General features: G+C 43.3%; 1 protein-coding gene across 2 annotated transcripts in view; it reads right to left on the bottom strand.

Annotated features, from left to right (window-relative positions):
• The window catches only part of RHPN1 (rhophilin Rho GTPase binding protein 1), a 56,395-nt gene that overhangs the window by 32,480 nt on the left and 4,974 nt on the right, over nt 1–18,941 (bottom strand). For both annotated transcript variants that reach the window (XM_026646910.2, XM_026646914.2), the window contains exons 2-3: nt 9,755–9,870; nt 3,236–3,364 (exon numbers count right to left, since the gene is read on the bottom strand). In XM_026646910.2, coding sequence (XP_026502695.1) covers nt 3,236–3,364; nt 9,755–9,870 — 245 coding nt within the window. The remainder of the gene's footprint in view (nt 1–3,235; nt 3,365–9,754; nt 9,871–18,941) is intronic.

Raw genomic sequence — 18,941 nt, 5'->3', positions numbered from 1 at the left:
CTTGCCTAATGGACCTACAATTGTTTATTTAAAGTTGGGAACTTATCTAATCCTCTTTACAGGGACACGCTAGCGCAAACACACACAGCCTCCCAAAGGACTGGTTCAAAGAGGCAGGAAAGGCTCGTGGAGTGAGATCTGGAGCGGGTCACACAGGGTCAGGACCATTACAGTCAGTGTTTACACAATAACAGGTTATTTAACCCAGGTCTGTCATTAACACCAAGAGCTTATCAGCAGTTTCTGAAATATCACATGGTCATGAAAAATGGGGGGGGGGGAGGAGAGGAAGAGAAAAACAAACATGCACATCTAGGTCTGTTCATACTTACTCAGTCACTGAATAAACAGCCTCCTGAGAGCTATAATGAGTGTGGAAAAGGGGTTATCACTTTTTCTCTAATGAGATTTCAGTTTGATCCAAATGCCACAAAATAAATGAAGAGGGTTTTGTTTGGTGTTTTTTAAAACTACAGAAAACAGGGCCTTTGAGGGCAGTTACAAAGACTAAGGCTATTTCTACACTGGGCAAGTGAACGACAAAGCTTGTGTCTTTCAGAGGTGTTTATTTAAAAAAAAAACAAAAAAAACACACACCACACACAACCCAGAAAGACAAAAGTTTTGCCAAAACCAAGGCAGTCTCCTGCCGACAAAGCTAATGCTGCTCGTTGGGGGTAGAAGTTTTTTGTTGGCAGGAGAGCTGACAAACAGCGGCTACAGTGCACGCCTTTTAGCAGCACAGTCGTGTCACTAAAAGTTGCGTACGTAGTGTAGACATATCTTACTGCGGCAGCACTTTAACGTGGCTGTGTAATCATGGCACCAGCTCTCCCAGTGCTGTAAAAAAACCCACACCAACGAGGGGAGTGGCTCCTGGCACTGGTGTACTATCTACACTGCCACTTTACAGTGCTGAAACTTGCATCTCTGGGGGGGGGGGGAGGAGGTTCACACCCCTGAGCGAGAAAGTTTCAGCGCTGTAAGGTGGTAGTGTAGACAAGACCTAGGACTACTTGCCAGGAAGTCACACTAGCACAGGAGCAGAACGATATCCCCCTGCCTGCCTGGGGTGGTTAGGAATCACCTGCATCATTTACTAATTTGGATGACTGAGTCAAGGGATCGATTCTGAACCCTTATTCACCTCAAGCAGCTTTTATGCAAGTAGTCTCAATTCAGCTGCCCTGAATCAGGTGAGTAATCACCTGACCAAGCACTAAAGCGGGGAAAGGCTGCAACATCTGGCCCTTCGATATTAGTGGTTGCATACCACTGGGGAAGAGGAAAAAACTCCAGTGTCGGATATAGTTAGCCGCATTCAGAGGTCACCGTGTGGCCCCGATGGGGGATGAGGGTGCTCACGGTGATTCCTTACATTATTAAATCTAGCTCTTGCGTGCCCAGCATATGGGCAGGCCACCCAGTCAGCACCTGGGGGAGAAGTTCTGTTTTACTTTCACTATCTCTATAATGAGCTGCAAACTGAGAGCAGTTCATACTTTACCATTGCTTTCAGGCAACCCTCTTGGAGCACAAAACCTCCCCTCTGCTAACTTCACCCTATTCGAAACACAAGTATTAAGAAGGAACAAGGGACATCAAGACAGCTACATAGGCAGCACCCGCTGAACTGCTTTATAGTGAACCAAGGTGAGCGCACAAGTTTGGGGGTGGGGGGCAGGGGTGCATTTCAAGCTCTGAGACTGCTGCACCATCCCTGATATTTATACCTCAGGCATTTCTTCCCTTCTCACTCAGATAAACAGCTCCGCTGAGACGTCCCAGCATGTTAGCTTGCTGCTGGCTAGGGTGCTAGGACTACCTCTACTGTGAGTCAAGCAGATGAGGTTGCTGGGTAAGCACTTCAAAGCAACCATGTGCTGCAATTAATGAAAGGTCTGGCCTCTTAACAAAAAATCAAATGGGGAAATAAAAGCATGTGAATAATCCACTTCACAAGAAGCAAAGCACCAAGAAAAGGAGGCTAAGCACCTAGGTAGGAATGTTTTTAATTACTTTCATTACATACTCAAGCTTTACCTGCAGAGCAAATCGTGTGTTGGGGGATTTTGCTTACATACCCCCTGGTTTGAGGAGAGATTATTGTGATACATTTAAGACCTGCATTACTCCCCCTGTATCAGCCTTCTGTACCTGTAAAGCACCATCCATCTCAAAGCACTTCACAAACATTAGCTGATAAAGCCTCAGGGTTATTATCCCCATTTTACAGATAGAGAAACCCAGGCAGAGAGAGAATCAAAGACACACTCAAGGCTTCAGAGCAAGTCATTGGAAGGGCTGATCCAAACCCCAGATCTCCCAACTCTCAGTCCAGTGGTACCCACTGGTTACACGGAAGCGAGACAACACTGACACCCCAAACGTGCAAACAGCAGGAACTGTATTAATAAGGCCGGTGTAATCTGGTCAAATCCAGCCCTGCTCTCAGCTTCCTTGCCTGCTGTATTCCAGCTAGGAGCAGGGATACAATTTGTGTGGGAGAGTGTGTAGGGACCATTGCTTATATGGGCAGCTGCATATACAACATATACACACAGACCACATCCACTTCACCCATAGCCACACACCCCAATGTCTACTGTGAAGGAGGCATGGGGTAAGAAGGTCTCTCCACAACTTTCCTGAGGAATGGGCCCCAGCTTCCACTGTGCAAACGTATTGAGGCTTACTGCAGACTGAGCATATTGCTAGCTAGGTACAGGGTATTTATATTATGCCCATCACCATGGTGTCTTGGCACCTGGGTGCCTAGCACACCTGATTTCCAAGGGCTTTGACCAGTGTTCCCTCTAATTTTTTAGATGATTGTGCAGAATGATTTTTGTTATGTGCACCAATATGGAGGTGATGTGTGGCGGGGGTGGGGCCGAGGGGTTCAGAGTGTGGGAGGGGGCTCAGGGCTAAAGCAGAGGGTTGGGCTTGGGGTGCAGGGGGTGAGGCCTCTGGCTGGGGGTGCATGCTCTGGGGTGGAGCCAGGGATGAGGTGTTTGGGGTGCAGGCTTCCCCAGGGCTGCAGCAGGGAGAGAGGACTCCCCCTAGCCGCAGCCCTGCAACACCCCAACTTTCTCCCCGCTCACCTTCTACCGCTCTCTTCTACAGGCCCCTTAGAGGGAACTTAGGCGTTGACCACTTTCTTCATTTTCCTGGGCCCTGCAACTCGAGCAACTTTCTTGGTGAGCTTGGTGACCTGCCTCCCCATACACCTTACCTGTCATTCTGGTATATGTCCACACAGCTGTTCAGTTCTTCTAGTTCTTCCTTCAGTAACTGCAGATTGGAATTAACATAGCTAAGCTCCAAGGCTACTGTTTCTTTTACTTTGTGATTGCTTGTGGCCCTGAAAATAAAAAGGAGACAGAGCACAGGAGGAATGGTCTTAGGAAGTGGTCCACAAGATAAAAGCCACAGATCTACCACATTCAAACCACAAGCCTTCAGCTGCCACTAGAATAACATGCACCACTTTATGCATATAGGCCATTTCAGAGTCTCTCAAGGTGCCTTCCAAACTAATGAGTTAAGCTTCCAAATACTCCAGCAAGGTAGAGAAATGTTATTCCTATTTTGGAGTGAGAAACCGAGACCAAGACCTTTGAAATGAGCCAGATGGCCAGATCTCTCACACTGGGTCAGTGACAGAGCTGGGAGAGAACCCAGGAAGCATGCTTGCTCTTGGACTCCTGCTCTAACCACTACATAACCTTTGGTACTTCCACTTAGCTTCACAAAATGCATTTTGGAACACAAGCTTTCCAGAGTCTGAAGACTTTCCACCTATCATGATGGAAAAATAGGAGTCAGCAGGCAGAGACTGAGAGGTTGAAAGACAAAAGAGTAACTTGGCGGGGGGGAGGGAGGCAGGAGGAGGAAAAGGCTCTGTGGGCTGGTCTACACGGGCGGGGGGGGAAATCAATCTAAGATACGCAACTTCAGCTACGCTATTCACGTAGCTGAAGTCGAAGTATCTTAGTTAGACTTACCTGGCCGTGCTCACGGCGGCAAGTCGACCGCCGTGGCTCCCCTGTCGACTCCACTTACTCCTCCTGCCGAGGTGGAGTACGGGTGTCGATTTGGGGATCGATTTATCGCGTCAGACGAGATGCAATAAATCAATCCCCGATAGATCGATTACTACCCGCCGCATCGGGTAGTGTAGACGCGGCCTGTGTGACGCAGCTGGGTCTGCAGTGGGGCATGGTATCTTGACTCCCTTCAGCTTCTCTTAGGAGATATTTATTTCTAGCAGTATCCCCAGCCTAGCAGCTAGGACAGTGCCCAGCAGCCTCCATGGCCTGTTCTGCTAGGTGGCAGCAGCAAAGCAGCTTTCAGACTGCCTTCAAGTGAGGCTGCAGGCAATAGCAAACTGGAGTATTTAGTTTAAAAAGAAACATGGGCAAGGATTGGTATTTAACTCTGTGGGAGTCTCAGAATTCCACAGTGTGGTCTAGGGCAGTGGTTCTCAACCTTTCCAGATACTGTACCACTTTCAGGAGTCTGACTTGTCTTGCATACCCCAAGTTCCACCTCACTTAAACTACTTGCTTACAAAATCAGACATAAAATACAGAAGTGTCACAGCACACGGTTACTGAACAATTGCTTACTTTCTCATTTTTACCATATAATTATTAAATAAAAACAATGGGGATGTAAATATTGTACTTCCATTTCAGTGTGATACTTGAGCCTGTTTTTCACTTGTGAGCCTTGTCATTTGGCAGCCAGAGAGCAGCAGCTGCTGTCCAGGCGCCCAGCTCTGAAAGCAATGCCACCACCACCAGCAGCGCAGAAGTAAGGGTGGCATGGTATGGTATTGCCACGCTTACTTCTGCGCTATTGCTGGTGGAGGCACTGCTTTCAGAGCTGGGTGGCTGGAGAGCAGCAGCTGCTAGATAGGGCATTCGTGTTTGCAGTGCAGTAGGACTATGGTTTTAAATCCCGCTCCAGTCCCACCCTGCAGTACTCACTCCCACTCCATCCTGCACTGTTTGTTGAATTGTTATCTTGCTCCTCCTATTATGGCAGCAGCTCCTGCAGGACCCGCAGGATCCCAGTCCCACTGCAGGGCTCTAGAGCCCGTTATAAAACTAGGCAAATATCTAGATGTGCTGACGTACCCCCTGAAAGACCTCTGCGTACTCCCAGGGGTACACATACCCCTGGTTGAAAACCACAGGTCTACGGCCACCCAGTATGTGGGATGGGGCAAGCTCACCTTTTTTTTTAAAAAAATGAAGTTTCCTGACATTTTAAAATCATGCTCTTTTCTGCCTCATAACATCAGGTTTGAACATATGATAATGCAAACTGGAGGGGGATGGAGGCAGGGAACATGCTGGGCCCTTACAGATAAGTATGAAGGCATACTTTTATTATCATTAATGATTCATAATACACTAATGCCCAGAGTCCCCTAGCAAGATTGGGGCCCCACTGAGCTGGGAGCTGTATGAAGATACACACTCCCTTCCCTAAAGAGCTTACAATCCAAATAGACAAGAGAGAGGATGGGAAGGGAAACAGAGGCTCAGGAAGGTAAATTGAGTAGCCCAAGGTCACAGCAAGTCAGTGGGAGAGCCAGAAACAGAACCCAGGTCTCTTGATTCTAATCCAGTGACCTTCCCATTAGAAAACATTGCCGTCTTGTCCCTATATGCATGATCATACAAAAATTGCTAAGAGAACATTCAGGTTGCAAAGTCAAGCCCTCATAAGTTAGAAAACATCAGAATTAAGCTTGCCTGCGCAACCTTATTTCAGCCCCTGGTGTGCATGCGCCATGATTAACCTTGGCAGAACTCAATCTGTATTTTATTTTTTTATAATTTTGACAGATCTGTTTATTTTCAAGCATTTTTTCTATTAATTTAAATTTTCATAGTTGTGAAAAATGGGGGGGAACAGACAATGACAACTGATGTTGAGATTCAGAAGTTAAAACTTTAACACTGTTAAAACACAAACATGTTGAAGTGAATATCCTTAAGTCAAAAAGTTCAAACAGCATTTTGTCTTACTTTGCGCCTCTCTAAATTTCTATCATTGATGGACTTTTTGACTGTGTGTGTGTGTGTGTGTGTGTGTGTGGTGAAATTGACATTTACCAATAAAACCCTAATCCTTCCGCACCTAATTATGCTAGTCTTTAATTACATGATCATACACTGTTTTTTCAACAGGACCCCTGCCTTACTTAGTGAACAGGATGGGCCTGCTTTGGGGATTAATCAGCACTGTGCAGCGAAGGAGACTTGTCTGTAGGACCTCTGGCCTCATTTGCTGCAGTAGTTAGACGGTGTGTGGTGAACGAGGCAGGGGATTTCAGGAAGAGAAAGCATGGTCTCACGATCAAGGCACTGAATGCTGCTCTGGATTCTGTCCCTGCCTCCGCCACAGAGTTCCAGTGATACCAGACAAGCCAGTATCTCCAATACAGGCTCAAATCTTATTACACATACACACTTTCAACTGAGATTCCACACTTCCACATCATTTTTAGCTCTTTTAGGTGTAATTCTTAGCTATGAAAAGTGCAGCCTTTCCAGTGCAAATAGCAATATAGTGCAGCTCAAAGCCTGTTCTCTGGTCACTCAATAGCAGCATCCTGCTGAATGCCCGGCTTTCTCTCCCATTTATTTAACATCAGCAGATGTAAACATGAAGAATGGATTTCAGCTGCAGTGAGTCGCCTGCTTTGAGGAGACAGCTTTTCAAGCCAATTGCACCTTTCTTATCAGCTCAGGAAAAACAACAGGAAGAGAGAACCTGGTGGCAGGGGAAAGCGGACAACACCTAAACTGTCTGCTGAAACATGTTCTAGTCTCTCACGCTAAATCAAGTTGGGCCTCTATTCAGCTGAGTCCAGCCAAAAAAAGGACAAGGCCATACCTTAGCCTGGCTCAGGGCTAAGCCTCTGGCAAGTTGTGTTCACAAACGCCACGATCCAGTAACAGCTAAAACCACCTCATAAGGCACAGGGGTTCTAAGTATTCTACCATCTATTACTTCTTTACTGATTGCATCCCATATCCGTGATATCAGCCTTCCCATAAATTTGCCTGCCTAGGATAACCTGGTCTATATTTTCCTGGGTCATCCGTTTACCCTTCCAGTCCTCTGCAATTTCCCGTGTTCCAAGTTTTGTTAAAAATAACATAAGTGGTTCAGAGAGCTCCTCGGCCAATTGGTTTAACATCCTCCTTAGTTACTGATCGAATTATCGCCATATATCGTCCTACTTCTTTCCAAGTACAGAACAGAAGTAGTTATTGAACACTTCTGCCTCTTTTGCATCAAGATTGAGAATTTTCCCATACTTGTCTATGCCATGGCTATGATTTCATTTGTTCCCAATATATTTAAAGAATTGTTTGTTATTGTCTAACTGGCCATCAATTTTTTTTATTGACATTTAGCTTCTTTTATCAATTATGTGCAATTTCTAATTGCTGGTTTGTACACTCTGCTATCAGCTTACCCATTTATTTTTCTCCCATTTTTCTAAATTGCTGCTTTCACCTCCTTTTAACTGGGATGGATTTGTAACGAAAGAGGCCTTGTTTCATGAATGCAGAATTGGGGAGGGAGGGGAAGAGGATTTGGATATATGAAAACACTTAGCTCTGAGTTTTCACTTGCATTTTTACATCTAAAATGTTTACTCCCAGTGAATTTTGCTCATAATTTTTTTCAGCTTTGGGAAAAATCAGCCTTTTAAAGTGCCAAGTGTATAGGTTACGGGTCAGACTATATTCTGTTTGCAAATGAAATTAGCTAGGCAGTAGCACTTCAGAAAGGTCTGGTATTGAATCTATCCATCTTAGCTAGGACACGGCACCTTCCATATATTGGTGCAACCCCCCAGGGAATGGCCAACCATTCATTAAGGGTGAAATTTACCTTTGTGCAGAAAGTCAGCACAAGGCCAATGCACTGCTTAAAACAGAACAGTTTCTAGTTTTCATACTGGACTCTGCACAAGGGTGCATTTTGATCTCATTAAGAACATACCTTATATAACTATGAGTCTTGGTCAATCTGAGGAGTTATCAAATGTTTGCTTAGTTAATTCTTTGTACAGAGATATTAAAAATATGGTTTATTGCCAACCCCTTAATCGCTTCAATTACTTTGCTGAGCCAGTGGTATTTGAACAAGACGGGGAAAGGACTTTCATTGTTTAACTGTCTCAGTCAGTTTATTTATCCATCAAACAAAACCTACTACACCATGCAACAAAACTGCATTTTATTTCAAACACACCATTCACTGGAGTGTCATTCCTCTTTTCTAAGAAGCTACAAACAGATCATTTTAAGGAGTATGGTTGTGTCTACAATGGGAACTTGTCCTAACTCCAACAGCTCATTTCCAGCCACCCACATAGCTGTAAACCCTGCACCACCAACTAGTACAAATCACAGCTTTCCTTGACTACATTTTGGGTTTGCAGTGGTAGACAAGGCCTAGAAGTCTTCAGTGCTAACCATTGGAGAACAAGGTCACATCCTTAAAGCCATGGAAAAATAGCAATACTTTACTAAATGACTTTTAATTTCAGGTGATTTTATGAGTCAAGTTCTGGTTTTCCTTTAACTCCAAAACTTCAAAATCTGAGATTTCATGGCCAACCTCTGCTCAGAAGGGATCTGTTTAATCTCAAAAACAGGCTCACCAAAGAGTTACCAGTGGGAAAGGTGTTCAAACTGCTGAGCCAAACACTTCAGCGGCCTGAAAAAGAGCAACATCAGGGTGTTTTGCTTCCTAACTTGGCCCAGGTGCTCCTCATACTCCCCAACAAAGTAATTAAGTTGCCTGTGTTTTGCCTTGCATTCCTTCTAGCTCCCCCACTCTTTTTGCCCTATGCTGGATTTGAAATGCCGATGTTAGGAGGAGGGGAACTACTTGCTGCCCACATTCTTGGATGCCCTATGAATGGCAGGTATCATCACTCCGATTCAGGATTTTGATATAAACAGCACACCCTGGCACATTCCTGCTGAACATGGAACATTTCTCCTTGGTTTTATGAAGCAGGGTCATGCAGAAAAGGACACAGCAAGATTTCAAGTCTTTTTAATTAGATGAGGAATAACATCCAGGAGCAACCTAGAGCTTGTCTATATGGCGGGGTACTGAGCACTATGGGGGTGATATTTTGATATACCAATTAATGCATAACACGTTAGTGTATGTGTAGACCCTGCTGGTGCATACTACGAGTTCCCCAGTGAGCAGCAGCAGGGTCTACACAGACCAATTAAAGCACAACATATTAGTACGCTTAGAAATCACTTCCCCATGCTGCGCATTTCCCCACCATGCAGAAGTGGAGGGTGAGAAGTGGCCAGAAGTTGAAGCCACCAATAAAGCGTTACCAGGTCAGCAGCACAGCACAGGGTTATGTTCTGCCTTTCAGGTTTCTAGTCATGCTGCAAAAGGAGGTAGGGAAAAAGCCCTAGCCACACCAACAGACTCATAATTAACAGGGAGAGTCTTATTTAGTCACCTTATCTATCCCCCAATTGACCTGTACAGGAAACAATGACAGAATATACTCTTCCCCTCTCCAATACAGGTAGCCTAGTAACACCGAGTCACTAGTCTTTGTAAGCGAACAAACGGATATGTTTCTAGTGCACGTCATTGTCTCTTGCTAAAGAGGAGCATAATCAGTCTAAACTAAGAGGCAATTCAGAATGGTAGCACATAGGTGTTCAGTGCTCACTTGAAGAGGTTTTCTGCCCCAGCTCGCATTCTCATCTCCTTGTTGATCTGTTGGTTAATTCGTGCTCGGCGGTGCTGCAGTTTGCTGCGCTGGGTCTGTGCAAAGGGATCGCAGCCCTGCTAAGAGAAAAAAAAGATGGTCACAACATATCCTGTTCAAACATGACATCTTCAAACTTAGAACAGCCTTGCTATCCCACCCTGCTATGCCATCAACCTCATCTGTTTCTTCTTCAAATCCACCCTGGAGACCCATTGCTTCTGCACTGCCCACAAGCAGCAAGTCAACAGATAATAGTTTAAAACAAAAGCCTCTGCTATTCTTTCCTCCAGGTTTGATCATCTTCACTTTGTGTCAAAGTGCCAAGGACAATGACATGGTTTAATAATAAACACATATGGTGTGAAGTGTAGTTTTAGTTCACAACATGTCTATACGGCCGACATCAAAGCGCTGCGGCTCCAGCGCTGGGAGTGCTGTAATAAAACCACCTCCGCGAGGGGAATAGCTACCAGCACTGGGAGCACGGCTCCCAGCGCCGGAGCACTATCTACACTGCTACTTTACAGCGCTGAAATTTGCATGGCTCAGGGCGGGTGTTTTTTCACACCCCTGAGCGAAAAAGTTTCAGCACAGTAAGTGGCAGCCTAGACAAGGCCTTAGTTTCACAAGGGTGGGTTTGCTATCTGCTACCTACTGAATACTTCAGTCCCCCTCTTGCCTTTATCTGCATCATTCTTAGAGATGTGCATCTAACCCAGATGGCCGCTGAAATATTCCAGCTATCACTTAATTACAATCACTTGCTCCCCCTTAGCACTCCCTTCTACAATACTGAATGACACCACTTGCTCACTTCCGTTCCCTTGATATCAACACTAGCACTATATTTCAAATGCCTCATTCCTTTCAGCAAATGACAATAAATAGTAACACAGACGATCACCGCAGTAAGCCACCTACTGAGGTTATTCAGCGATTCAAGCGCTCTGGGAAACAACGGAGCCTTTTGAAAGTGTGTTAGTGTGGTCTGGTACCATTGTTGCTTAGATTGCCTGGATTACTAGGTGGATATCCAGGTAGTTTTAACAATATGGGATCTCTCAGGAGATAATATATGTAGTCTCCTTTACAGGACTTTATCAAATGGCCATAGCATGAAAGATTTAGGATGCCAGCCCTGGGAGCCTCAGATCACAGTAAATCTATACTGCAGCCTGGACACTAGCATCCTGATTTTCCATGGGTGATGAGCTCCTGTTGATTTCAGAAGGATTTGAGCTTACTCAGCAACTCTGAAAATCAGGGCATTACTTTTAAACGTAACCCATTTATCACTTTTATTCTCTCCTCCACTCCCGCCCCCCCCAAAAAAAATTTCTTTGAGTCAGTTTCTTTATAGGCAGGGAATTGTTATGAGTTTAATCATCACTTTGGGGAACAGTAAATATACATTATCTTGAAGTTTCACAAGGAGAGGGAAAGAAATATTAGTGGGTACTCCCAACAGAAACACTGTCAGGAGGAGGATCTCAGATTCCACAGTGACACAAAAGCTCTACCCGCACAGAAAGATTGAATTGCTCCTCACACAATAGAAAATAAATGGTGAAATGTGCTCCCTAGGAGTGCCATGGGCCTAAATAAAGAGCCTTTTTTGGAGGGGTCCAAGGCAGGGGAGTTGTGTTAAGATGGAGACCTGGAAGTCTGCTATTCTTATGTTAATGTCAGATAACACTGTTCTACAGCCAAAATGCTTCTGAAATAAATGTAGTCAAACTTTACTAATTCTGGGTCACTGAGAACGAAAATGATGCTTAAAATTGTTGATTGGCTCTAGTTTTCAAGATATGCTATTGGGTCCGTATATACGACCCTTGACTTGGGAATGGCGGAGGATAAGTGAGTTATAAAGGGAAGGGATCTCAATTTAAACCAGAAATGACTAAAATACATCTTTGACTGGATCTATGAATAAATCTATGACTGGGTTTGGACAGTACTTGCTTTTTAGGCAAAACAATGAATGATGCAATCTGAAGCTGGTATTGCGTCATACATGATATGAATTGCATCATGTTATTCCTAGAAGTCATGGATGATGCAATCATAACGAAGCTTACATCACTCTGCTGAACAAATTGCCTTATATCAGCTCTAGAAATCATACAGTGTCGTGCTGTCTTATTTGTCACTGTTTGATTTTGCAAAGGGACACATTTCTGTTTAGCCAAAGCAAGCAGAGATGCCTCGTACTTGTGTGAACAGTGCAGATAACTTCTGCTATGTTTGTGGGGAAGTGACTTTTGCATCACAAAAGCGCAGTATAACCACTATGGTTAAGAAAGCCTATCACCTTTATTTTGGCTGCAAAATTGGAGATCAGGACAAGAGGTGGGCCCCACACATATGCTGCAACACTTGTGCAACAAATCTTCGCCAGTGGTTGAACAGGAAAAGGAAATCTATGCCTTTTGCAGTGCCAATGATTTGGAGAGAGCCAACAGATCATACCAGCAATTGTTACTTCTGCATGGTGCCTCCAGTTGGGAAAGGTGTGTCAAAGAAGAAAAAGTGGACTGTGCATTATCCAAACATTCCATCAGCTATACGCCCAGTACCCCACGGAGAAGGACTGCCGGTTCCTGATGCACCAGAATCATTCTCACTTGAGTCAGACGAGGAAGAGGAAGAGGATGAAACTTCTGGTCCTGAACCATCAATGTCACAGGACCCACATTTTCTCCCATCCTCCTCCTCCGAACCACACCTCATAACACAAGGTGAACTGAATGACCTTGTCAGGGATTTGGAACTACCCAAGAGTAAGGCAGAGCTGTTGGGCTCCAGACTACAGCAGTGGAATCTCCTGGCAGGTGATGTTAGGATTTCCGTGTTCCGTGACCGTCAAAAGGATCTTGTCCCATTCTTCTTCATGGAAGGTGATCTTGTAGCCTGCAACAACATCGATGGTGTGATGGCAGCCCTCAACATCGTTCACGATCCAGATGAGTGGAGACTGTTCATTGATTCATCGAAGACGAGTCTTAAAGCTGTTTTACTGCATAATGGCAATGTTTTGCCATCAATTCCAGTTGGTCATGCAGTCCATATGAAGGAAACCTATGACAACATGAAACAACTTTTGAGGTGCATAAACTATGACCAACATCAGGGGCAGCTTTGTGGCTATTTGAAGGTTGTTGCTCTCTTGCTTGGTCTGCAGACTGGATACACAAAGTACTGCTGTTTTCTCTGCGAATGGGATAGTCGTGCAAGAGATTCCCACAACATCAAGAAAGATTGGCCACTCCGACAGTCATTGGAGCCTGGGAGGAAAAGTGTTCAGCATCCACCACTTGTTGAATCAAGGAAGATTTTGTTACCACCCTTACACACCAAGCTGGGTCTGATAAAGAACACAAGCAGCTTTCAAGTACCTCCGTGGAAAATTTCAAAGGTTAAGTGAAGCTAAGATAAAGGAAGGTGTCTTTGTTGGTCCTCAGATTCGTGAACTTCTTCGAGATGATGCATTTGACCATGCACTGCATGGCAAGGAAAAGACGGCATGGAAAGCCTTCCAGTTAGTGGCAATAAATTTTCTCGGAAACAACAAGGCAGACAACTACAGGTTGTTGGTGGAAAACCTCCTCAAGGCATACAAAATCCTTGGTTGCAACATGTCACTAAAGATACATTTTTTGCACTCTCATCTAGATTTTTTTCCACCGAACTGCGGAGCAGTGAGCGACGAGCCCGGCGAGCGATTTCACCAGGACATTGCAACAATGGAGAAACGCTATCAGGGCAAATGGAGCCCATCAATGCTTGCAGACTATTGCTGGACAGTGACAAGAGATGCTCCATTGAATGAATACAAGAGACAAGCCAAGAAGCGCCAAGTAGACACTGAATAGGACTAAACTATGTACATAATAGTTTTTTGCCTTTTGTTTCATAATAAATTTTATTTATATAAAACTTTTGCTGATTTTTAAAGTGTTACATAAACAGGACAGGTGAAATATCATGTAAAGCAACCATAAACACATTAAAAGACCTAGGTTTACAATTTATGATTAAAACTCTACTATCTACACAATATACACAGACATAAAATGTAAAACCTTAAATATCTTAGAAACAGTAGCCAGTTGTTTTAATTGTCATATTTGAATTCAGCACATCAAAATACATAATAAATAGCACATTTTATCTCTGAAGCAGATGATTTCTCAAAAATTGTAGACCAGTGTAATTTGCACCAACAAAACCACCCACGCCAGTTTACATATATAGGGTGAATTTCACCCCAGTGCAGCCAGCACAGGTCCTACTTCACTTCTGCCTAGGGCACGTGCTGGTCCCCAGCACTGGGAGTGGGGGGAATTCACTCAGAATCTCTCTTGTGAAGTTCTTTCAGAGCAACAGAATGGCCTTATTTCCAGCCGCCACAGAGCCATGGCTAAAAGACTAACTCCTCCTCCTCCTCTTTTCAGGCCTTCTCAAGACTCACTATAGCTCTGATTAGGTCAAAACCCAAAACAAAGGCACCACTTTTATTTATTTTTTAGCCACTGAGAGTAGCTTACATTAGCTTCTCATGTGGCATCAGCTTATTTCACTTGTCTTCTCCTGGTCACCACAGGGTGGGGATAGGGACAGGGCATCACCTCCTTGCCCTCACCTAGGTAGCAGGCTCTGGTGGGTAGGGAATCTGTGTTAGTCTGTGAGGTTCCATGCCTATCTGTAGAGATGGACACATTTTCTACAGCACCCATCACGGTACCTGGGTATGTGCTTAGATGATAAAGTTAAATTTGCATGGAGAAGTCCCCAGTGGACTTTGTGAAGTCTTGTCTCTCCTCCTTGCTTAAAAGGAGGTACTGCTTGGGGAATATACCAATTATAGAATAGGTGATAATGTGCTTCATGCTGAGAGGAGGTAGTGGTCTTATAAATGCAGCCTAAGTCTGCTATGTGGCCAACACACCTGCAAGAAAGTCTCTAAAGGAGAAACTACAGGCCTCAGCTTTGGTTCATGATATTATGTAGGGGCCAATAAAAACCTAGTTCTTGATTGCAAAAGAGATAATGTGGATTTGGAAACCTACCCTAGTTTAAAAAAAAGAAAGATGGACAGGAAATAAGTGCAACTTAATTAGGAGTGGAAAAAGAATGAGATCATATTTGTTTTGATTAATAACTGATGTGGGGGTGGGAAATGTAGCTTGTGAAAAGATTCCAGGTAATTTATAATCTACTGGGGACTAACTGTTCTGGATATTTTGAAATCATACAAAAAGAGACTGACTTGAGTAAGTTACTGGTATAAGCACAGATGGACGTTTGTGATTACTGTTGAGCAGCATCCAGCCTGCAGACTAACATAGCAGATGGCATGACCTCTGTTCCTCAGCTTCTAATACTCTGATTAATGCTCAGATGTGACACAAAAATTAATCTATGCATGCATTACAAAGATTGGAGAAAGGCAGAGAGGGAGATCATGAACTTTCTGAAGGAATTAAATGAGTCACTGGGATTAAAAACTAGCTGACCCACAAACCTCAGGTGTAAGATGCTGAAAACAAATTAATAACCCAGAGGATGATTGTTTTAAGGAGCAAATACTGAACTCTCAAAAGGTCCACACCCATTTTGCAAACACTCTGCTTCTTCACCAAAGTGAATTTAATATAAGAAGAGATTGAATCTTGCCATTCTTAGCAAGAATGAGGAATCTTGCAGCCACAGAGCCCTATTCTGTGATTGTGCCAGTTATTCCAAGCTAAGGTGGAGCAGGCTGGGGGACCTCAAAGGAGCATCTATCTAGGTGCTAGTCAAGTGGAGGAAAACAGAGTCACTAAAAACAGTGAAGTCTCAATGACAATTTCTAAGAGAACCCGTTAAGAATCATCACAGCAGATTCAAGGAGACTAAAAGGTCTAAAAAAAATTGGTTCAGAAGGAAGTTTAAAAAAAAAGAAAGATGGACAGGAAATAAGTGCAACTCTTAGGGATCCCTTAAAATGGATATCATACTGTTACATTCATGAAAAATCCCATCCCTAACCACAAGAACTTTAATTAACCAAATCCTTATGTACCTCTTTGAAGGGATAGAGGTGAGGCAAACAGAACACAGGTGGGGATGCTGACATATATACACATGGCAAAGGAGACAGAGCTCTGAGAAGCAACAGATGTTTTCTTTGAGAGGATTTCCTCCCCAGCCGTATTTTAACATGATCACACACTGTAGCAGAGGCAGGTCTCCACATGGACAATGGCAACACTTAAAATCGTTTTATTGATTGAGATCTACAGGAAACTCTCCTTTTAACCAGTAAAAGCTAAGCTAAAATACAGTAATGACTTTAATAATGTTTCCCCACCCAAATCAAGATCTTTACCTACACCACTTTATCTTTTAGGGTATCACAGCTTTGGCAAAACTATCAGAAAAAGTGAAAGTTGATAATTCCACAGGGGTAACAAGCAAAGAAGAGATGACACTAGATTTTGATAATCCCTCAGGCCAAATTTTTCAAAAATGACTAGTGATTTGGGTTTATCTATTTTTCAGTGCCCAATTTGGGACATCTTAAAGGAGCCAGATTCTCAAAACATGCCAAGCACCCCCACTCTTAATATCCAACCCCTTTAAGGTGTCTCCAATTAAGCACCCAAAAACCTCAGGTCACTTTGGGAAACTCTGGCCTTCCTGTATGCCTCCAGGAACATCCTAACCACAGACGTGAGATGAGGCAAGGCAGCATTAAACTTAATATTTTCATTACACAGCAGCCTGGGAAGTTGCATTCTTTGGATCTGCCCACAATACTATGTAGTTTCCGATAAGACAGATGCACTGTGCTGCTCACAGAGTCATGAGTTTATAAAAGCAAGCATTTGAACAAGTGCTCATGTTTACTGCCTTTTTAGTTGAATATTACATCTCACCATTTAAACAATCAACTTTCATGAGATAGTTTTCAATTCCCACCCTCGCTCCTCAGCCAGTCAGAAAATGCAGTAAAATTGTACTGGAAAGACGGGTATTAAACTGGATCACGTAGCACAGGGTTATGGGAGGGGTGGCTTAAGCATAGGAATGCAAGTCAGGATCTTCAGACTTACTGCTTTTAGGAAATTCATTTGATCTCTCTGCCTCCTCTTCCTCCACCCACTGTAAAACTGAGTAACCCTCCCACCGCCCTGTGAGATACTTAGTAAAGCCTTTTGAAGATTAGAAGTGCTCTCACAAAGTATCATTACTGAACAGTTGTTAGAATGAGCACTATGCGACAGCTACAGTAGGTAGTAACTAAGATCTAGATTCTAGTCTCTAGCTGCTCTTGCCATTTTAAAATGCAACTAATTTTAAACTGAAGGAAAGAAGGAAATTCAGCCAGCATTTTACCTCAAGACATTTTTACCTATGAGAAAACAAGCAGCTAATCTAAAATGAAGGTTCTTCCGATTTAAAGTGAGAGACCACCACAAGAATGAACAGAAGTTTGAGAGCATAGGTGCTTTTGAAAAATCTCACCTAAGTGAGGGTAGGTACGTAACTCCCATTGAAAGCTAAAAAAAATCTCTCCCATAGAGTGCATCTCCTCGGGTAGTCTGCACTCAAATGAACAAAGAACAGTTGCCTGTTTCTGCTGACCAGAGTCCCTGGAGATTTAAAAATGTAGTATAAAGAAAAACAAAAACTACACTACAGTTTTCAGTGAGGACATTTCTTCCAAAGCCAGTCAAGAGAGGGCACATGGGATGGCTTTTAAACTTAAGTAGGAATTTCCTTGCTTGATTATTTCCTACATAACCTTAAGCCCAATCTCGAAACATAATGAGCAACTGTAATTAAATGAAGTTAGTAGTAACCTCTCAGGCCTTTACTGGATATTAAAAGGCATTTCCGTGTGCAGTTGCTACAGTTGCACAAGTCACATTCTGAGTGAAATTCAAGGTTTAACTCAAGATTTCTTAGCCATCCTTTGCAGTGGACGTTAAACCAGGTAAGTAAACATACAGCATCTCCTCTGTCAACAGGTGTCCATAATCTTTGTTGCATGCACAAAACAGTCAGAACGCAGCACGGATTGTATGTACGTAGAGTACAGCATGTTAAGAAAGCTATGGGAATGAATAAGGTATGGGTCATTAAGTTACACAAGTTGTGTCCAGCACTGAAGTTTATTGCCTCTGACAAACCAGGATTAGAGCCAGTATTATTCTAGCAAGTCCGTTCTAGGCTCAAAAAGCCTGCCAAACATTACATTCAGTGTCCAACACAAAAGGAAAACAAAGTGTTCTGCAGAAATGTGCTAGAGCTGTTTCAGTGTTGTGAAAGAGTGAGAGGTTGGTCTCATGCAAAGTGGAGGGGACAAAAGATAGACGAGGCCCCTTACATGTCATCTGGTAATTCCTGCTGATTTAAGATGTGTGTACATGGGGAAATTTACAAGTATAAGTATACTGCTGTAGTTATACTTGTATAAATCCTCACGTGGACTCTTATTCTGTTACAGGAGCATCTACATAGGGAGATATACTAACAAGTAAGCTTGGCAAAAATCAGATTTTTTAAAAATAATTTTGATGGATAATATCAATGTTTACTTTTAACCATTTTTTATTTTTATCAATTTAAATGTTCACAGTTTGGGAACTTATGGGGGGGAGAAATCAGACAACTTAATGACAGCAGATGTTGAGATTCAAAAAGTTAAAGCTTTGTAACCATCAAAGCACAAATTGTCACCACATCAAAATATACAAAGTAAATATCCTTAAATCAAACTAATAAGTTCTCAAGCAGCATTTTTCTTACTTTGCCTATCTGTAAATTTCTATTATTGATGGATATATTTTTCTGTCCATTTGGGCAAGGGGGTGGGGGCGCATGAAATCAACATTTACTGATAAAAATCTAATTGTTTGAAGCCAAAGTATGCTGGTAACTTTCCTCATGCAGACAAGCCCTTATCAATGCTTTGTTTTGACATAGTTATCAAACACCATACTTTGCACCTTACTGCTTATGGATGCTTCTTAGACAACATTGATAGGTGTGCTTTCTGATACTACACCTAGGAGACTGGTGCTGACTAACCATCAGGGCCGGCTCCAGGCACCAGGCACCCAAGCTGGTGCTTGGGGCGGCACCTGGAGGGGGG

This window comes from Terrapene carolina, unplaced genomic scaffold (genome assembly GCF_002925995.2).
Source record: "Terrapene carolina triunguis isolate 2854851 unplaced genomic scaffold, T_m_triunguis-2.0 Scaffold58, whole genome shotgun sequence".
Classification (NCBI taxonomy): Eukaryota; Metazoa; Chordata; order Testudines; family Emydidae; genus Terrapene; species Terrapene triunguis.
This window is presented reverse-complemented; position numbering and strand designations above follow the sequence as displayed.